This window comes from Nycticebus coucang, chromosome 11, assembly GCF_027406575.1.
Source record: "Nycticebus coucang isolate mNycCou1 chromosome 11, mNycCou1.pri, whole genome shotgun sequence".
Taxonomy (NCBI): Eukaryota; Metazoa; Chordata; class Mammalia; order Primates; family Lorisidae; genus Nycticebus; species Nycticebus coucang.
The window spans coordinates 111,010,316-111,029,532 of record NC_069790.1 but is presented as its reverse complement, the minus strand read 5'-3'; the positions used below and the strand labels follow the sequence as shown (position 1 = coordinate 111,029,532).

At 42.2% G+C, this 19,217-nt stretch overlaps 1 protein-coding gene across 2 annotated transcripts in view; it reads left to right on the top strand.

Annotated features, from left to right (window-relative positions):
- The first annotated feature begins 3,139 nt into the window (after positions 1–3,139).
- Positions 3,140–19,217, top strand: part of KDM7A (lysine demethylase 7A) — a 100,592-nt gene continuing 84,514 nt past the window's right edge. The window contains exon 1 of one of the 2 annotated variants that reach the window (XM_053609301.1): positions 3,140–3,402. In XM_053609301.1, coding sequence (XP_053465276.1) covers positions 3,209–3,402 — 194 coding nt within the window. In that variant the 5' untranslated portion in view covers positions 3,140–3,208. The remainder of the gene's footprint in view (positions 3,403–19,217) is intronic. The other variant, XM_053609302.1, reaches the window with a different exon arrangement.

The window sequence follows — 19,217 nt, the reverse complement described above, 5'->3', positions numbered from 1 at the left end:
CCATTGCTAGCTGACTATCAAATAGTTCATTCTAGTTTTCTCTTTCCTTATTGTTTCTCTCTCCCTCAACAGTGAGAAATCTGGCTCCCATTTTTCCTAACATATGAGGGCTGTCCGGAAAGTATCCGGCCATGTATGTGCCTTATTTTTCTTTTCTTTTTTTTTTTTTGTGGTTTTTGGCCGGGGCTGGGTTTGAACCCGCCACCTCCGGCATATGGGACCGGCGCCCTACTCCTTGAGCCACAGCCGCTGCCCATGTGCCTTATTTTTCATATTGTGTGGCTGGATACTTTCCAGACAGCCCTACTATAGTCATGACATGACATTTCAGTCCGTGATGAACCATTGGTAGCAGTCCTGTAAGATTATATTTTGACTATAGCTTTTCTATGTTTAGATAACACAAATACTTATCCCTGTGTTACAGCTGCCTATGGTATTCAGTACAGTAACATGCTATATCATAGACCAGGGGTCCTCAAACTGTGGACTGGGGGCCACATGAAGCGGTGTGATTGTATTTGTTCCCGTTTTGTTTTTTTTACTTCAAAATAAGATATGTGCAGTGTACATAGGAATTTGGTCATAGTTATTTTTTTAAACTATAGTCCGGCCCACCAATGGTCTGAGGGACAGTGAACTAGCCCCGTTTAAAAAGTTTGAGGACGCCTGCCATAGAGCCTAGGTATGTGGTAGGCTAGAATATAGGGTTGTATAAATTCACTCTGTGAATTGCTCACACAACAGTGAAATCACTTGATCATGTAATTCCCAGAACTACCCCTGATGTTAAATTATGCATGATTGTACCTATTTGATTAGATCTTTATATACCCAATCTTTCATTGCTGCTGCCCCTCCCCCCACTTGGCTGCCCTCTTCACATCTCCTCAAGGTCAAATGGCCCCCAGAGAACCCCACATCAGGTCAGATTCATGCTTGGATGCCCTTCTTACCCAGACTCTAACAGGACAATACACCCTCTACAAAGTACATTTTATTTTTTGAGACAGAGTCTCACTTGGTCACCCTTGATAGAGTGCCATGGCATCTTATCTCACAGCAACCTCAAACTCTTGGGTTCAAGCCATTCTCTTGCCTCAGCTTCTCAGGTAGATGGGACTACAGGCGCTCTCCACAGAGCCTGGCTATTATTTTTTTTTACAAAGTACATTTTAAAATTCATTATCTCCTTTGCTGTTTATAAAACCTCTTTGAGGTAATTAAGGAAGGTATCATTACCCATAATTTTTCTTTTAACAGATCTTCAGGGATGTAGTTCAAGAGAAATGGAGTGACTCACCCAAGGTCACACAGCTTTTTTTTTGAGACAGAGCCTCAAGCTGTGGCCCTGGGTAGAGTGCTATGGCATCACCGCTCACAGCAACCTCCAACTCCTAGGCTCAAGCGATTCTTCTGCCTCCGCCTCCCAAGTAGCTGGGACTACAGGCTCCCGCCACAATGCCTGGCTATTTTTTGGTTGCAGCCTTCATTGTTGTTTGGCGGCCCGGGCTGGATTCGAACCTGCCACCTCAGGTGTATGTGGCTGGCGCCGAGCCGGTTACACAGCTTATATAAAGCATCTGGGCTCTTTCCACTCCACCAATCTATGATGCCTCTAAATATTTAAGAGTAATTTTTCTTCTTCTCCAGTAAAAATTTGTTTCAAATTCATTTAGCAGATGATCAGGTATGATTTCCAAGTTTTTTTTTTTTTTTTTTTTGTGGTTTTTGGCCAGGGCTGGGTTTGAACCCACCACCTCTGGCATATGGGGCCAGTGCCCTACTCCTTTGAGCCACAAGCACCACCCCATTTCCAAGTTTTTCTTTTCCTCTGATATGTGTGCCCAACAGTGCTGTGTTAGAAGGACTGTTTGAGAAACTTAAACTTCATTTCTAGCTCTAATCTACGTGACATCCTCCGAGTTACCAGCTTTCCTCAACTGTAGCAAGGAGATTAGAACAGATAGCTTTTTTCTGGGCGTGGGTGAGATATGGACAACCCTCTATCCTCTACAACCCAAAATTGGGGCTTTTCCTAGATCCCTGCATTAGTTGTGCCACAAATCCTTAACATCCCTTCCAACTCCTGTAGTTATGATTCCAAAGCAAACTTTTTTTTTATATTCTGTTAGTTGTTTTTATTATCTTACATTTGGCTCTCAACTTCATCCTTTATTCAAAAATTATTATTGATGGTCTATTAAGCACCAAGTACCTTTCGATCCGCTTTTTATAGTTTTCCTCTTCCGAGGGAAAAGTCATTTAGAATTTCACCCCTATCTTCTCAACTTGTGAATCAAAAGCATTTGCAGCTCATTCTTGTTATTTATAAACACGCCGATCCTTCTCCATTCTTCTCTCCATCAACCCCATTTCAAGGTTGGTCCCTATCGGCATGCAGACGCGAATGAATTCCGCTTAGAGACAAGCCTCCTCCACGTAACAGTGGTTTCATCAACACTTTGGTTTTCTAGCCGCTCAGTGGGAATTCAGGTGGGACTTTTTCCAAACTTTGAGCGGATTCCAATGCACATTCCAGCACCTTGTAAAGAAGTAACTGGCCCGGCCTGTAATCTCGGCGAGGACGCACGTAGGTCGCGGGGAGGCATCTCCCGTCCCCAGAGCGGGGTTGCTAATCGTTTTTAGAGTCTCCCTCAGCCGCAAGGTGACTACCCTGGCAGGCGGAAACTTCCTTCCTTCTCCCTCCTCAGGACACACAGGCAACATCTGTCCTTTTTCACTCCGCAGAAACTTCCCTCGGCCTCGGCTTTCATGCCCAAATAGCCGAGCCGGCTCTTCGCACGCTCCCGCTGCCCTCCTCCGACCGCAGCCGCGCGCCCGGTCCCGCCGCGCACGTTCTCCGGAACCTCCGGCTCCTCGGCCCGCGTGCCCTTCAGCGGGTCCCTCCGCCTGACGACCGCGGAGGAGAGCGGGGAGCGCGCAGGAAACGAGGACGTGCGCGAGACGCACGGCCCCGCGCCGAGCGCCGGAAGCCGCTGGCCACCGGCCTCGCGCGTCGCGCGCGCCGCTTCCTCCCCCTGCGCCCGCCGCCTCCGCCGCCGCCGCCGCCTCGCGCGCGCGCGCACTGAAGCGCCGCCGCCGCGGCTGCTGCTCCGGCTGCTGCAGGGGGCGGCGCTGGCGGGCGGCTGCGCTCGCTCCAGTCGGAGAGCGGAGCTGCGAGCGAGCGTGTGTGTGTTTTTTAAAGATGGCCGGAGCGGCGGCGGCGGTGGCCGCGGGAGCAGCAGCTGGAGCCTCCGCGGCAGCCGTGTCTGTGGCGGCTCCGGGCCGGGCCTCGGCGCCCCCGCCGCCCCAACCAGTATACTGTGTGTGCCGGCAGCCGTACGACGTGAACCGCTTCATGATCGAGTGCGATATATGCAAGGACTGGTTCCACGGCAGGTAAATAAACCCTCTCCGGCCCCGCTACCGGCGGCCACCGACCAACCGCCGCCGGCCCCTCGGCCGGTCGGCCGCCCGCGCCTCCCTTCGGCTCGGCCGTCGCGCCGCGCCCAGCACCTTGGGGGCCCTGGCGCGGAGCCCCCGGGCCGGGCAGCCGGGCGCGCGGGGCCCCGGGCTCGCCGAGCACCGGGCGGACTGCTGAGGGGAGCAGATGAGCTCGCCCGGCCCGGGCGAAGAGTCGCCACAACAAACAGGAACAAAGGGGGCTGGCAGAGAAGTTGGCAGGGGGAGCCTGGGCTGGGGGGATGTGGCCGGGCGGGCGCGCCGGGGGCGGCGGGCGGAGCGCCGGCCCGGCCCGGAGCCCCTAGCCTGGCCGCCGCCCGCCGCGCCCGTAGCTCTGGCCCGGAGTCGCCGCCCGGCCGGCCGCCCCGTCGCTCTGTCCGGTCGGCCGCCCCGCCTGCCTTCCTTCCGGGCTGCGACGGGTTCACTCCGGCGCCGCGTCTCCCCCCGCCACGGGTCCCCGTCGCGCCCCCTTCCCCGTCTTTATCAAACTTCCTGGGCCGGTGGGACGGGGGCGGCGGCGGGCCTGGGAGGCGACCGCGCCAGCCAGCTCTGTGGGGCTCTGCGGAGTAAACAGAGCAACAGATGAAGAGCTCTCTTGGGGACTTGAAAGGTGCCGAGGGCAGTTGGGGACCTGGGCCCGGGCGGGCGGCAGGTTGCCTGGGGTCGTGGCCCACACCCCCAACACACCCCCTGCTTGTCGGGGGTGGGGCGGATGGAGTGGGAGGCGGGGATCTGAAGGGACAGCTTCTCCCCCAGAACCCCGTGTTTTCCCTGGCGCTGCGGCTCAAACTTTACAAAGAGTACAGTTGCGGTCGCCCGAGGGCTGGCGACTGCGGGCGGCTGGCAGCGGTGCCCCGGGCCGGCGAACTTGAGTGGGCCGGGAGGGCGCTTCGGGGCCGGCCGGCGGCGGCGGACGTTGCTCTCTGATTCAGCCGCCGCTGCGCTCCGGGTTTGACGTTTGAGAGAGCTCGGGCCGCCTCCGCAGCCAGGCCGCCGACTCGTGTGTTTTGTAATCAAAGTGTGGGGCTAATAAAGGGCGGCGCCACAGCCTCTTGACTCCGGCGTGGGAGGGATTCGCAGGCATTTAAACAAAGAAACTAGTTGGGGTTGGGCTCCCAAAGTCCTTATTTGGGTGTTGTGGCAAAGCCTGCGGTCACATTTAGGTGAAGCAGGTTTCCCGGGCCCCGTTTGGTGGTGTATCTTGGCGACAGCACGCTCACGAGTAATAGCAGATATGGTGACTGTGATTGTAGGAAGTGTCTTTTGATTGACAGCAGGACATTTAAATACAGCCTCCGCTCCCCCCTCCCCAATTTTAGAGAAACATTACACGACCAGGCCAGATGTCTTAGTCTCCCTCTACTGGTCCAGGGAGAGAAAACCATTTAAATGACTGTTCTTTTCAGTGTTTGGTGCTAGGTATAATTTTATTTAATTTTTAAGTATAGTTAGTTTCACTTAATCAGTTTTCAGGTTAGACGATTCTGACAACAGAAAACGAGGTAGAACAAATTATCACTTTAAAAGAAGGGCAGTGTCCTCATTTTGTATAAATTTTAGCAGTCTGGTACCAGAGATACCAGAATCTGGGTATATTGTTACAATATACCATTTGTAATTAAGAATATGTAATATGCCATTTGTAATTAAGAATAAATTATCCATAGTTTTTTTATTACTATAAACTGGTGTTATTCTAGGTTTTGATTACATATAAAAGTGAAATTTGAAGAAACCAAATTTTTCTAGTTCTATATTTTCTGCATCCTCTGTTCCCATAACATATTCTAAGCAACCAGAATAGAGATTATTCAAAAATTTAGGTTCTAGTTAGACTAAAATCAGAATCTGTGGTGATTATGTAAATGCTTATTTTTTTTCAAAGAACTATTTTATGAAATTGAGTTGAGGCGTTTTAAGCTGCATAAGAAATTTGTCCCATTATGCAATGTAGAGATTTGATAGGTTAGTAAATTTTAGACTAGAATTTTATTTATCTTAATTTGGGTATCCTAACACTAACCATGAAAAGCCTTTAAGTATTTTATGGAGGATTTTACAATGCATTTAAGTATAAATTTGTAAATAGGAGCAGTTGCAGAGGAAATAAAGAGGGCATCCAGGAAGGAGGGCGAGCAAGGCCAAAACAAGTATGCTGTCCCTGCATTGTCACATAAAATCGTTAACTTCATATGTGTAGAAGTGACTCTAAGGTCTTTTTGATCATCATTTCTTCTTTAATGACATGTTCAGATATCAAAAATTAGAAAATTTAGTGATACTGCTCTGCCCTATGAAAGTAGTTATCTTTACAGTAAGTTCAACTCTTAATGAAGTATTAGTAATTTGGGGTCTATATGTTTTCCCTTTAATGAATATTTACTCTCATGTTTATTGTATCATGAAATGAGTGATTATTTTTTTGAACACAATAAAACACACCTTATGTATTAATTGTTAAACAGGTATTATTTACTTCCATGAGAATTGGCACCTAACAGATTAAATTGTATCCTTAATCCCCATGCTTGGTTGACTTTTCTTTGGTTTCCAGAGATGATCCATCTGCAGAGGAGTAAGGGGGAATATGAGAATGGATACACAGAATTACCTTTGCCTGGATAATTTCTTGATACTTTATTTATTCAAGTAGGAGAACTTTTTGACTCTGGAAGTCATATACATTTTAATTAACTCTCCTTGGAGTTCCCGCCTTAAGAAAATCTGAAACATGTTGCCCTAATTTTCTCTGACAGGAATGAATGCCCTTCCTTTATACTTTTCAGTTAGGTGTCAGGGTGGATGGAACTAGCTTTTTCCAGGACTGAAACCCTTAAATTTGGCTGTATCCTGGGTGTTCTGGAATTCCCATCTCTCAATTTGGCTAAGCCTTTTTACAAGTGAGAGGAGAAAAAGAACACTTGCCAGGTGGGGTCACAATGTATAATTGATACCCTAGGGGCAGTGAGTTGAGGAATTAATAGGATTTTCCTGGGAAGGTTCCTTCCCACCTAGATACATGGAGTTCTCAGGAATTAATAGGATTTTCCAGGGAAGGATCCTTCCCACCTTGATACATGGAATTCGCCCGCTCTGAGTTCTCAGTGGAAGATAATGGAGATCTTTCCTTGACAGCTCCACTCCCAATCTTCAGGCTAGATGTCTTTCTGTAGTACTTTTACATAATATCATCCTATGCAAAACTGCATCATTTCCCTAATTTGTATTGGAGTATCTGTTGTCTTCCCATTATAATGTAAAACACCTTTGTTTATGAGTCTTTAATCACATTTTTTTGGTTGATAAAAATAATAAATTATAAAAAAAAAAAATAATAATAATAAATTATAGAAAAATTGCTAAATGCGTGAAAGTATAAAGAATGTGAAAATGCCCGTCTTCCAGAAGTCACCACTGTAACCACTCTCTTAGCATTTGAAGTATGTGTATATGTATTTCCTGTTTTTTTTTTTTTTTTGAGACAGAGCCTCATTTTGTCACTATCGGTAGAGTGCTGTAGCATCATAGCTCACAACAACCTCAAACTCGTGGGTTTAAGCGATTCTCCTATCTCAGCTTCCTAAGTAGCTGGGACTATAGGAACATCTGCCACAATGCCAGGCTATTTTTAGAGACAAGGTCTCGCTCTGGCTCAGGCTGTCTCTCAAAACTGTGAGCTCAGAAAATCTACCCGCCTCAGCCTTCTAGAATGCTAGGATTATAGGTGTGAGCCACCATGCCAGGCCTAAACTCCTGATTTTTAAAAAGGATATACAGGAGTTTAGGCCAGACGTGGTGGCTCACTCCTGTAGTCCTAGCACTCTGGGAGGCTGAGGTGGGTGGATTGCTTGAGTTCAGGAGTTGGAAACCAGCCTGAGCTAGAGTGAGACCCCATCTCTAAAAATAGCCAGGCATTGTTACTGGTATCTATAGTCCCAGCTACTGGGGAGGTTGAGGCAAGAGGATCATTTGAGCCAAGAGTTTGAGGTTGTTGGGAGCTGTAATGCCACAGCACTCTATCCAGGGCCACAAAATAGACTGTCTCAAAAAAAAAAAAAAAAAAAAGAACAGGGAGGGTTTATTTTATGCATTCTGTTACCTAACTTTTTTCATTAATGTATACTTTTTTTTTTGGAGACAGGTTTACTCTGTTGCCCTTGCTGGAGTACAGTGGAGTCATCATAGCTCACTGCAACCTCAAACTCCTGTGTGCGAGTGATCCTCTTGCCTCAGTAGCTAAGACTACAGGCACCTGCCACAACTCCGGCCTAGTTTTAGTAGAGACTGGGTCTCACTCTTTCTTGGTCTTAACTCCTGAGCTCAAGTAGTCTTCCTACCTCGGCCTCTCAGGTTGCTAGGATTGTAGGTGTTAGCCACCACACCCAGGCCTCGTTAATGTATACTTTTTCCTGTATTCTTGATGTTCTTTGAAACAAGTATTTAGCTTCACAGAAGTACAATACATTTAAAAATCATTCCCCTGGCTTGGCGCCTGTGGCTCAAGCGGCTAAGGTGCCAGCCACATACACCTGAGCTGGCGGGTTCTAATCCAGCTTGGGCCAGCCAAACAATGATGGCTGCAACCGGAAAAAAAAAAAAAACAGCCGGGCGTTGTGGTGTGCATCTGTAGTCCTAGCTACTTGGGAGGCTGAGGCAGGAGAATCGTTTGAGCCCAGGAGGTTGCTGTGAGCTGTGATGCCACAGCATTCTACCCAGGGCGACAGCTTGAGGGTCTGTCTCAAAAAAAAAAAAAAAAAAAAAAAATCATTTCCCTATTGTTAGTTATTTACCTTGTTTACTACTTTTTAAAATATTTACGAATAATGATATGATTGACATTGTGCGCATCTCATTGTGGGCATCTCTAATTATTTCCTTAGAATAAATCAAATCAGTTAATACATGTAAAACACTTAGAACCTGGCATGTGTAATACTCAGTAAGAAATTGTGGGGAGGTATTGGTCAAAGGATACAGACATTTTTAGGTTTCTTGTGCATGTTGCCCGATTATCCTCTAGAAAGATTATTTCAAATTTATGTGCTTATCAGTAGTACCCACTTTCTAATTCCCTGCATCCTCACCAGTCTAAGGTATTATTAACCTCCTCTTCTCAAAAAGAGCCTATCTGTATATAAATGAATATTTCCACCAGAAGATGTACCCAGCAATGTTCATGGTGGCATTATTCATTTTGTCCCCAAAATGGAACAACTTAAATTTCATCAACAGTAGATGGATAAGTTGGTATATTCCTAAAATGGAATACTGCTCAACAATAAAAAAGAATGTATTACGGATGTGCACAACAACTTGACTGAATCTCACAGATACAAAGTTGAATGAAAGAAGCCAGACACGGGGTGGCGCCTGTGGCTCAAGGAGTAGGGCGCCGGTCCCATGTGCCAGAGGTGGCGCATTCAAACCCAGCCCCGGCCAAAAACCAAAAAAAAAAAAAAAAGAAAGAAGCCAGACACAAAAGAGTATATACTGTTTGATTCCACTCATATGAAGTTCAAGTACAGGCATAATTGGGAATAGAAGTCAGAATAGTATTTACCTTTTTTGGGCATGTTAACCGAGAGGGAGTTTCTGAAGTGGAGGTTCTATATTGTGATCTTAGGTGGTAGTTGCATGAGTTTGTCCAGGTGTAAAGATTGGCCAAGCTGCAGATGCACTGAAGAGTTTTTTTTAAAACTTACTTTAATGTTTGAAGTATACTTTAATCACTAAAATGGAAAGTTTAAAGAATTAAAAATTTGTTAATTTGGCAACTGATATGTAGTATTTTATAATTCTGTTTCTTGTTTCTAACTGGAATGGGATTGCCTCTTTTGTGTGTGTGTGTTTTTTTTTTTTTTTTTTAAGAGACAGAGTCTCACTTTGTCACCCCAGGTAGAGTGCTGTGGTGTCACAGCTCATAGCAACCTCCAGCTCTTGGGCTTAGGTGATTCTCTTGCCTCAACCTCCCGAGTAGCTGGGACTACAGGCGCCTGCCACAATGCCCAGCTATTTTTTGTTGAAGTTTGGCCAGGGCGGATTTGAACCTGCCACCCTGGGTTTCTGGGGCCGGCCCCCTACTCACTGAGCCACAGGTGCCACCCAGCCTCTTTGTGTTTTAGTATTAAGGATGATACTGACTTTGGTTGAGAGTTTGTAGTATACCAGGTGCTATTCTTGGTGTGGAGAATATAGTAATGAACAAAACAAAGTTCTTGCTCTCTCATAACTTCTATTCAAGCAAGGGAAGAAAAGTAAACAAATATATGATGAATGATAAGTGCTGTAAATAAACATTGAGTTAGGGGGAGAGAGGGAGATAGGACTGGTGGGAATGCTGCTTTCATATGGTGGGATCATGGAAGGCCTCAAGGAGACATTTGAGCACAAGGCTGTCTAGGAATAGGCTAAAGAGAAAATAAGTACTGCATCCTAAGACTGAACCATGCTTGTCATGTTCTAGGAAAGGCAAGAACACCAATGTGTTTTAAAGCAGACCAAGTTGTTGTTGGATCTTGTGGGCCAGGGTTAGTATTTTGGGTTTTACCCTGAGAAGAGGTTTGCATTGAGTGGAGTAGTAAACAAGTTGATGAGTGATGTAACATTTAAAAAGATCGTTCTGTCTGCTTTGTGGAAATAGTCTGGAGGAAGACAAAGATAGGATGGCAGAGACGAGTAAGAAGGCTGTTGTAATAATCAAGGAGACAGAGGATTTTAAATGTTCTAGTCAGTTTGGGTAATTTACAAATGTCTTGCATTAATTTTTGTTCCTGAAACCTTAATGAAGGAAGAGCTTAGTTCATGGGGATAGAAAAATTTTATCTAGAATAGTACGTTGGACAGGTATTTTGCAGATACTTGCTCTACAGAGAGAGCCCCCAGCAAGGCACCTGAACATTTGTCTAATGTTTTACCCAGTGCTAGGCATTGCTCTTAATTACCTTAGGTATTTATTAACACATCAAATCCTCACAGTCACCTTGTCTTACAGATGCTATTATTATCATTCGTATTTTACAGGTGAGGTATCTGAGGGTAGAGTTTTCTGTAACTTCCCCAGGATCCAAAAGCTGGATGGTGAGAGAGCTTGTATTTGAGTTCAGATAGTAAATTCCAAGGATCAACTAGTTGTCAACTGGTCGGTGGTATGCGGTCTTTTCTTTGTTCTCAACTACAGCCAGGCTCAGGAAAAGGGGTAGATTCCATTTGTCTGTTTGTGTGTTGGGAGTTCATAGATGGAACAGAGGTGACAGGGTTCCATAAAGAGATGCTCATAAACATCTTATTTTTTTGTTATTATTTTCTTTAGTGTAAATATAGGAACAATTATAAATGTTTTAGTGACAATGTGAATAAAAGATTTACTTAATAAGTTTTATAATATGACTGTGTTCATTCTTATAAACGGATTTCTTATTAAAGTATATTTGGTTTTTTTTAATGGTTAGGGATTGGAATTATTTAAAAATTTTGTTTCGTATACAATTTCTCATGAGTAACTCTTAGTGTTATTAATATAAACTTAGTAGGTGAAGATGTATCTTTTCATAAGAAAACAAAAAAACCTTTATTGAACTTCATTTCTTATTTTGATGCAACAGTTTATCATAGGAGAATATTAGTATTTGTGTGTTTCACTTATAAAAGTTTTGTACATTTATACTCAGTTTTGGCTATTGAACAAAGTATGTTATGATGTGGGAGGCTTATTTCAGGCTGCTTGGAATTATGGGACATAAGTTTTTTCATCAAGCTTTTTTTAAAGCTTGAGTTTTGGACAGATTTCTGCTTAGTATACTCTTATATCCTGTATTTTTAGGTAAGAAATTGAGTTTTCTGCTTATCCAAGGGGAGGAATGCTTTTATTTTTTATGATTTGAGGTGGAAGCTCATGAGTAGGAATAGAATAGGTATAGAAGCATTTTATTATAAAGTGAGCCTTTGTTGCTTTAAGCAATGTAAATTCCAAGATAATTTACATAGTTTTTGAACAGTTGGCTAGTCTGATCTTACATTTGCTATCAAGTTTTTGGTTTTTTTAGAAGTTGCATTTTCCGTTAATAAAAATATTACTTGTTAATTTTTTCTTGTTAATCATAATGTGAATTAAAGGAAACTTGTATGATTTTTGTGTGTATTTGTGAGAGTCCTGCTTTCTGTTTTTGGAGAATAGTGTTTGGAAACCAAGGTAGGGTCGGGCGTGATGAGTCACCTATCCCAGCACTTTGGGAAGCTCAGTCACTTATCCTAGCACTTTGGGAAGCTCAGGCTAGAGGATTGCTTGAGGCGAGGAGTTCAAGACCAGCCTGCCCAAGAGCAAGACCCCCTTTCTACAAAATACAAAAGAACTAGCCGGGATAGGGCGCACTTGTGTAGTCTCAACTACTTGGGAGCCTGAGGCAGGAGGACTGCTTGAGCTTAGGAGTTTCAGATCGCAGTGAGCTATGATGATGCCACTGTACTCTAGCCTGGGCAACAGAGTGAGACTCTGTGTCAAAAAAACCCAAAGAAACCAAGGTCTGGTATTAGGTGGGCTCAATGCTTCTAGGTTTTCTTGGTAGACAGATAAATATATGAATCACACATATGCACATATATCTGTATTTGTTTCTTTATCTGCTCTGTATGCTAAAAATAGTACATTTTCATAATAACTTAGATTCTAATCCAATACTACAGGGTTCATTTTAGCCTTCTCCTTTCCTTACTTATAACTTTTTTGTCCAACATTGAGAAACCTAGCTTTCATTATCTACAACGTATTTGTTTAATCCTGGGGTATACAGAAAGTAGTCATAGAATTGCCAGTCTATACCCCTATGAAAAATTTGCTTAGGTAGCTTACAGTAATCTAGTTAAAAACTTTGCTTTCCAGGTGGCGCCTTTAGCTCAGCGGGTAGGGTGCCAACCACATACACTGAGGCTGGCGGGTTCAAACCCAGCCTGGGCCAGCTAAACAACAATGACAACTGCAACTAAAAAATAGCTGGGCATTGTGGTGGGCACCTGTAGTCCCAGCTACTTGGGAGGCTGAGATAGGGGAGTTACTTTGGCTCAAGAGTTTGAGGTTGCTGTGAGCTGTGATGCCACGGCACTGTACCGAGGGCAACAAAGTGAGAATCTGTTTCAAAAAAACAAACAACAACAATGACAACTGCAACTAAAAAATAGCTGGGCGTTGTGGTGGGCACCTGTAGTCCCAGCTACTTGGGAGGCTGAGACAGGAAAGTTGCTTTAGCTCAAGAGTTTGAGGTTGCTGTGAGCTGTGATGCCACGGCACTGTACCGAAGGCAACAAAGTGAGAATCTGTCTCAAAAAACAAACAAACAAACAAAAAAAAAAACCTTTGCTTTCCAAAGTTACTTGGGTCAATTCTTTTCTCCCCCCACTTCATTTATCAGTGATATAATATAGTCAGATTCATTTACGGTTCGTATTGCATTTTGGATTCCTCCTATTTCCTGGTTGGTTTTAACTGTTGGTTGTAAGTGTGTGAAATATTACTGTGGTTCTAATGAGTCAGTTATATGAAAAGATAATACTTAGAAATGTCACTCCCTCTTTATCCCTCCTATAACTTCCCATTTATTTTATTTTATTTTTTTTGTAGAGACAGAGTCTCACTGTACTGCCCTTGGGTAGAGTGCTGTGGCGTCACACGGCTCTAACTCTTGGGCTTACGCGATTCTCTTGCCACAGCCTCCCGAGCAGCTGGGACTACAGGCGCCCGCCACAGTGCCCGGCTATGTTTTTGTTGCAGTTTGGCCAGGACTGGGTTTGAACCCGCCACCCTTGGCATATGGGGCCGGCGCCCATAACTTCCCATTTCTATCTTCTTTCCACGTCTTTCCCACTGACCCTCTGGATGTAATCAATCTTAGCTTCTGTTTTATCATTTCAAGGTAGTGTATTATAAATACTCTTTTGCACTATTTTTTTTACTTAACAGTATGTATTAGAAATCACACCCATGTCAGTTAGTAGAGATCTTTCTTATTTTTTTCCATATAGTTTTACTTAACTATTCTCTTACATATGGACACTTAAATTGTTTACAGTATTTTGCAGGTACAAACAATGCTGTAATGAATAACATTGTACATATATATTCTCATATTGTTGGAGGCATATCTCTGGATTAGATTCTTACAAGTGGGATTACTTGGTCAAAAGATAAATGCATAAATTGCTGCATTACGATTACTAGATGTCTGTCTCCAATGGTTGGGTCAGTTTGCATTCCCACCAGCAGTGTGTGATGAGAGTGCCTCATTTTCCACATCCTTGTCATCACAATGTGTAGTAATGTTTTTAATCTCTGTTAATCTGTTAAATGAAAAATGGCATTCATGTTTTAATCTGCGTTTCTCTAATTACAAATGAGTTTGAAAATTTCATTTTTTTCCTTGTTTGAGGACCATTTTCTTTGTTTCTTTTGAGATTGCTACCTTTTTTTTTTTTTTAACTGATTCAAGCTTTTGGTCCTTTATCCCTCAATTTTTAAGAACTTTTTACATATGAGGGATATTAACCCTTTTTGGCATATGTATATTCTCTCCCAGTTTTTAGTTGTCCTTTGGTTTGTTTATGGTGAATAAATAAATATTCTTTACTTTTTTTGGCTCTGGATTTTGAGTCATATTTGAGCAATCCTTTCTCTGATCTTAAGATGAAGATTTACCTATTTTTTTTTTTATTTTTAAAGTTTTGATCCATAAGCCATTTGGGTCTTATTCTTGTACGAAGTATGAAATAGGAATAGAATTTTTTAAAAAATGGCTAACAAGTTTTCCCAGTACTACTTATTAAAATATCCAGAGACTTTTGAGATGCCAAAACTGTATAGTATATGTGTGTGTGTTTATATATATGTACATTTGTGCATATATGTATAATATGCTGAAAATTTCATATATATTTAGATCTGTTTCTGCATTTTCCATTCTATTCTACTGATTTGTTTATTCATTAATGTACCAGCACCACTTATTCTAATTATAGAGGATTTTTTAGTCTGTTTTCAAGTTTGTTAAGGCTAATCCCATCCTTATAGTTAAGTATTTGTTTTCAGTGTTTTTCTGGCTATTCCTGCAGATTTATTTTTCTGCATGAACATTAGCATCAACTTGTCTAAAATCATTAAAAGGCATGTTGGCATTTTTATTGGGATTATATTAAATTTATGGGAAGAGACATTTTTATGATATTTATTTACATCTGCTTTTTGGCTTTCAGGTTTGTTTGAAATTTATTCTTGTAGTTTTTTCTTTTATATTTTATTAAAATTTTTTTTGAAATTGGAATAAGTAAAATGGATGTTTGTTTTTTAGAGACAGGGTCTCTCTATGTTACCCAGGCTAGTCTAAAACTCCTGGGCTTAAGGGATCCTCTGCTCTCAGGCTCCCTAGTAGCTGGGATGGCAGGCATGCACTTACTGTGTCCATCCTTTGGTATGATCATAAATGGTATTTTTCTCTACCATTTGTTTGGTATTGGTTATTGTTTGTGTATATGAAGACTATTGATTTTTTTGATGTTGCTTTTATATCCTCTGTTACCTTACTTGTTGAATTAGTTGTATCATCAGTTCCCTAGAGGTTTCTATCATATGCAAATAGAAATACTCTTATTACTTTTTTACGCATTCTTACACTTCTAATTGATTTCTCTTATATAATTGCACAGGCTTATACTACTACAGTGTTAAATAGTGGCACATAGTGGATATCCTTGCTTTGTTTCTGATCTTAGTGGAAATGGCCTCTAATGAGCATTCACTCATTAAAGAAGATATTAGCTTTAAGACTAATTTATCATATTAAGAAAGTACTCCTTGGCCGGGTGCAGTGGCTCATGCCTGTAATCCTAGCACTCTAGGAGGCCGGGGTAGGTGGATTGCCTAAGCTTAGGAGTTCAAGACCAGCCTGAGCAAGAGGGAGACCCCGTCTCTAAAAATAGCCAGGCATTGTGGTGGGCTCCTGTAGTCCCAGCTACTTGGAAGGCTGAGGTAAGAGAATTGCTTGAGCCTAAGCGTTTGCGGTTGCTGTGAGCTATGATGCCACAACATTCTACAAAGGTTGACAAAGTGAGACTCTGTCCCCCCTGCCGCACCCCCCAAAAAAGTACTCCTTGGTTCCCTTGTTTTTTAGTATTTTTATTGTGAATGGATGTTGAATTTTGTCTGAATTTTGTCTCCTCGTCATCTGTGGAGAGAGCCCTATGGGTTTTTCCTTAGATCTATTAATATGCATATGTAGTAGGAACATATCTATGGGGGATATGCTCTAAGATAGCCAGTGGCTACTGATGCCACAGATAGTACCAAACCTTATATATACTACGTTTTTTCCTATATACATATACCTGTCATAAAGTTTAATTTATAAATGTGGTACAGTAAGAGATTAACAACAATAACTAATAATAGAACAGTTATAACCAACTATAATAAAAGTTATACATGGTGGCTATATCTTGAAGTTCAAGATACAGCAAAACTAGTACAGATTTCTTTTTCTTTCTTCACAACTTTATAGGTAGGAGATTTGTTCTAACCACTGATCTTAGCAACCTCACTGTTCTGTTTTCTTAAGTTGAGAGCTTTTACCTTTCACTTAAAGGAGAAACACTTTATGGTTTCTCTTCGGTATATCCAAATTGCTAGCCTCATGCCGTTATAAATGCTCTTGCTCTTTGGGGCCAGTATGAAGCAAAATAACCACAACAGTTGGTCTTATAACTGAGATGGCTACTAAGTGACCAACAGGTAGGTTGTATACATGGTTTAGATACATTGGACAAAGGGATGATTCAGATGATTCACATCCAGGGCAGGATGCAGTGGGACAGCGTGAGATTTTATCATGCTACTCAGAACAGCATTCTATTTAAAACTGTGGCTCAGTGAGTAAGGCGCCGGCCCCATATGCCGAGGGTCGCGGGTTCAAACCCAGCCCCGGCCAAACTGCAACAAAAAAATAGCTGGGCATTGTGGCGGGTGCCTGTAGTCCCAGCTGCTCTGGAGGCTGTGGCAAGAGAATCGCGTAAGCCCGGGAGTTAGAGGTTGCTATGAGCCGTGTGACGCCATGGCACTCTACCCAAGGGCGGTACAGTGAGACTCTGTCTCTACAAAAAAAAAAAAAAAAGAATTGTTTATTTTTGGAATTTGCCATTAAATGTTCTTGGATCTTGGCTGACTGCTGGTAACTGAAATGTGAAATCATAGATAAGAAGGGACTCCTGTAACATCTTTTTTTTTTTTTTTTGCAGTTTTTGGCCAGAATTTGGGTTTGAACCTGCCACCTCCGGTATATGGGGCCGGCGCCCTACTCCTTTGAGCCATAGGCGCCGCCCACCTGTAACATCTTTTTAAGTGTAGCTTATCATTTAGCTTCTGTGAAGAATAGTTTCATGGGAAGATAGCCTTAACTACTTGTTTTTTTTTGTTGGATATTTAAATACCCTCTGTTAAAAACTGACCTTTCTTACAACTAAAAATATTATAGTTAACAATTCCTTAATATCATCAAATATCCAGTGTTCAAATTTTTAATTATCTCATAAAAGTCTTTGATTTGGTTCACTATGTGTTTGACTCAAGATCTAAATAAGGTCCAACATTGGGATTAGTTGCTACATCAACTTAATACATAGCAGTGGTTCTCAACTAGATGGGACTTTGGACCCCAGGGAGACTACAATGTCTAGAGACATTTTTGATTTGAGGGCAGGAAGGGTTTGCTACTGGCATGTAGTATGTGGCGGGCAGAAGTGCTGCTGAACATCTGGCACTGGACAGGACCCACAAGAAAGCAGTATCTATTCTAAAACGTCAGTAGTGCTGCCATTGAGAAACTCTGATCTATAGATTTTCCTTTCAGGTATTCTAGTATTTACTAGAATTAAAACAATTACTAGAATAAAAATTCTAAAGGGAAAAATACTATTTATTTTAAGAATATACAGTGTGGCCATGAAATTCATGTGCAGTTTAAAATAGTGTATCATTTAAAATTGCACACAAACTTTACGGCCACCCTGTATGTTACTTTGAGCCATTTAAAAACCACTTCTTTCCAGTGGGGATGTACAAACCTCCTTACTTTTCATTGATCTAATTCAAGGTCTACTAAAGTATAGAATTATGCGTCTGAGATACCTGAGAAGCCAATGTTACTCAATCTTGCCATAAATACTGAAGAATGTCCTGAGGTGGTGAGCAGTTGTTCACACCTGTTAAGCGGCCTAGGTCACCATTAAAATGAGGAATCAACAGGACCCCAGCACCTTCATCACCATGAGAACAGCTGAACTTGATGGCATCTAGATCTCAGTCAACATTATTATTAGCAACAAGGCACCTTTTTTAGGTATATGAAAGCCAAAGAAGGTTGTCCTGCCAATGAGAGATTCTGCTGAGCCTCCTGCTTTGTACAGCCATTATCATTTGGTTAAATTCCTCAATCCTTTATTTATTTCCGTTAAAAAACGTACCCTTTCCATGTGTCTGTTATTATTTCTATCATCACTACCCTCCTGACAGTCTTATAGGTATACATTTTAGATAATAAAGATTCTCTATTTAAATAAATGTCTTTTATGCATACTAAAATGTGTCATGAGCATCACAGACATAATTTACCAGATACCTCTGTTTATGGCAAAACTAAATTAAAAAAATTAAATCCATGTAAAGTTATTTTAAACATTAAATATGAAAGTGTTACATGGTATGGCAGAAACTATGATGGTGGCCAAGGAAAGCTTGAAAAATGATAGCAGTAGATGAAATTAAAATACCATTAAATTGATGGAGAAGGGATGGGACGGGAAGAAAAGTTAACTATATCCTAACATCACTTGATCTTAAAGTCTTAAGAAGCTTTTACCATGGTCTTCTGTAGTTCTGTCCTCGAAAGAACCTCTCATGTGTCAGAGCTGGGGATGTGGATGAGGCTGAAAAATAAAATATCCTGCAGACTGGCAAAAGATAAGTGCAGTACAGCCCCAGATTTATGGATTTAGGATTTTTCAATTTTACAACAGGCTTGTCAGAAGGTAATCCGATTGTAAGTTGAGGAGCATCGGTATATGGATTTCCCAGAGGCTGAAGTGGTAATACTCCTGAAGAGATGGGCACCCCAATAGGTGATCACACACAGGGAAAGAGGTGTGAGACTCTTGAGCTTTAAGAGGATGATCAATTCCTATTTGGGGTTCAAGGAATAAGAAAACGGAGAAAGCAAGTTCAGATGGAAAGATCTGACCTCTTACACCACAGCTGGATGCAGACAAAGGCAAAGCAAACAATAGAAAATTAGGGGAGTGGAGTCTAGCACTGACTACTGGGCATTTGGATGGTTGGAAAAGCAGGTATGGGGAAAGATGGCCATGAGCCAAACAGAAGGGACTATGTTCTCTCAGTGATGATGGGATCTAATGAAAATGTTGATCCTTTGATATACAGAAAATAAAGACAGAAGGACAGGCTAGCACAAAAAGGAAAGTGACAAGTGACTCAAAGAATCAGGGACACAGAGCCTTTTAAAAAATACTAAAATAGGAAAAATGAATCAGACTTGTGAAAGTTAAATTCAGTACAAAGACTAAAATTCCTGAAATCTGCATATAGTTTATACCCCAAGTAAGAAGGACTAACCGCATATCTACAAGAGTAAAAACCCATAAACTCACAGACCCAGTCTTTGAGGGAGAGAGCTCCTGTGTGGTCATCACAGAAAATTTCTGAAGCG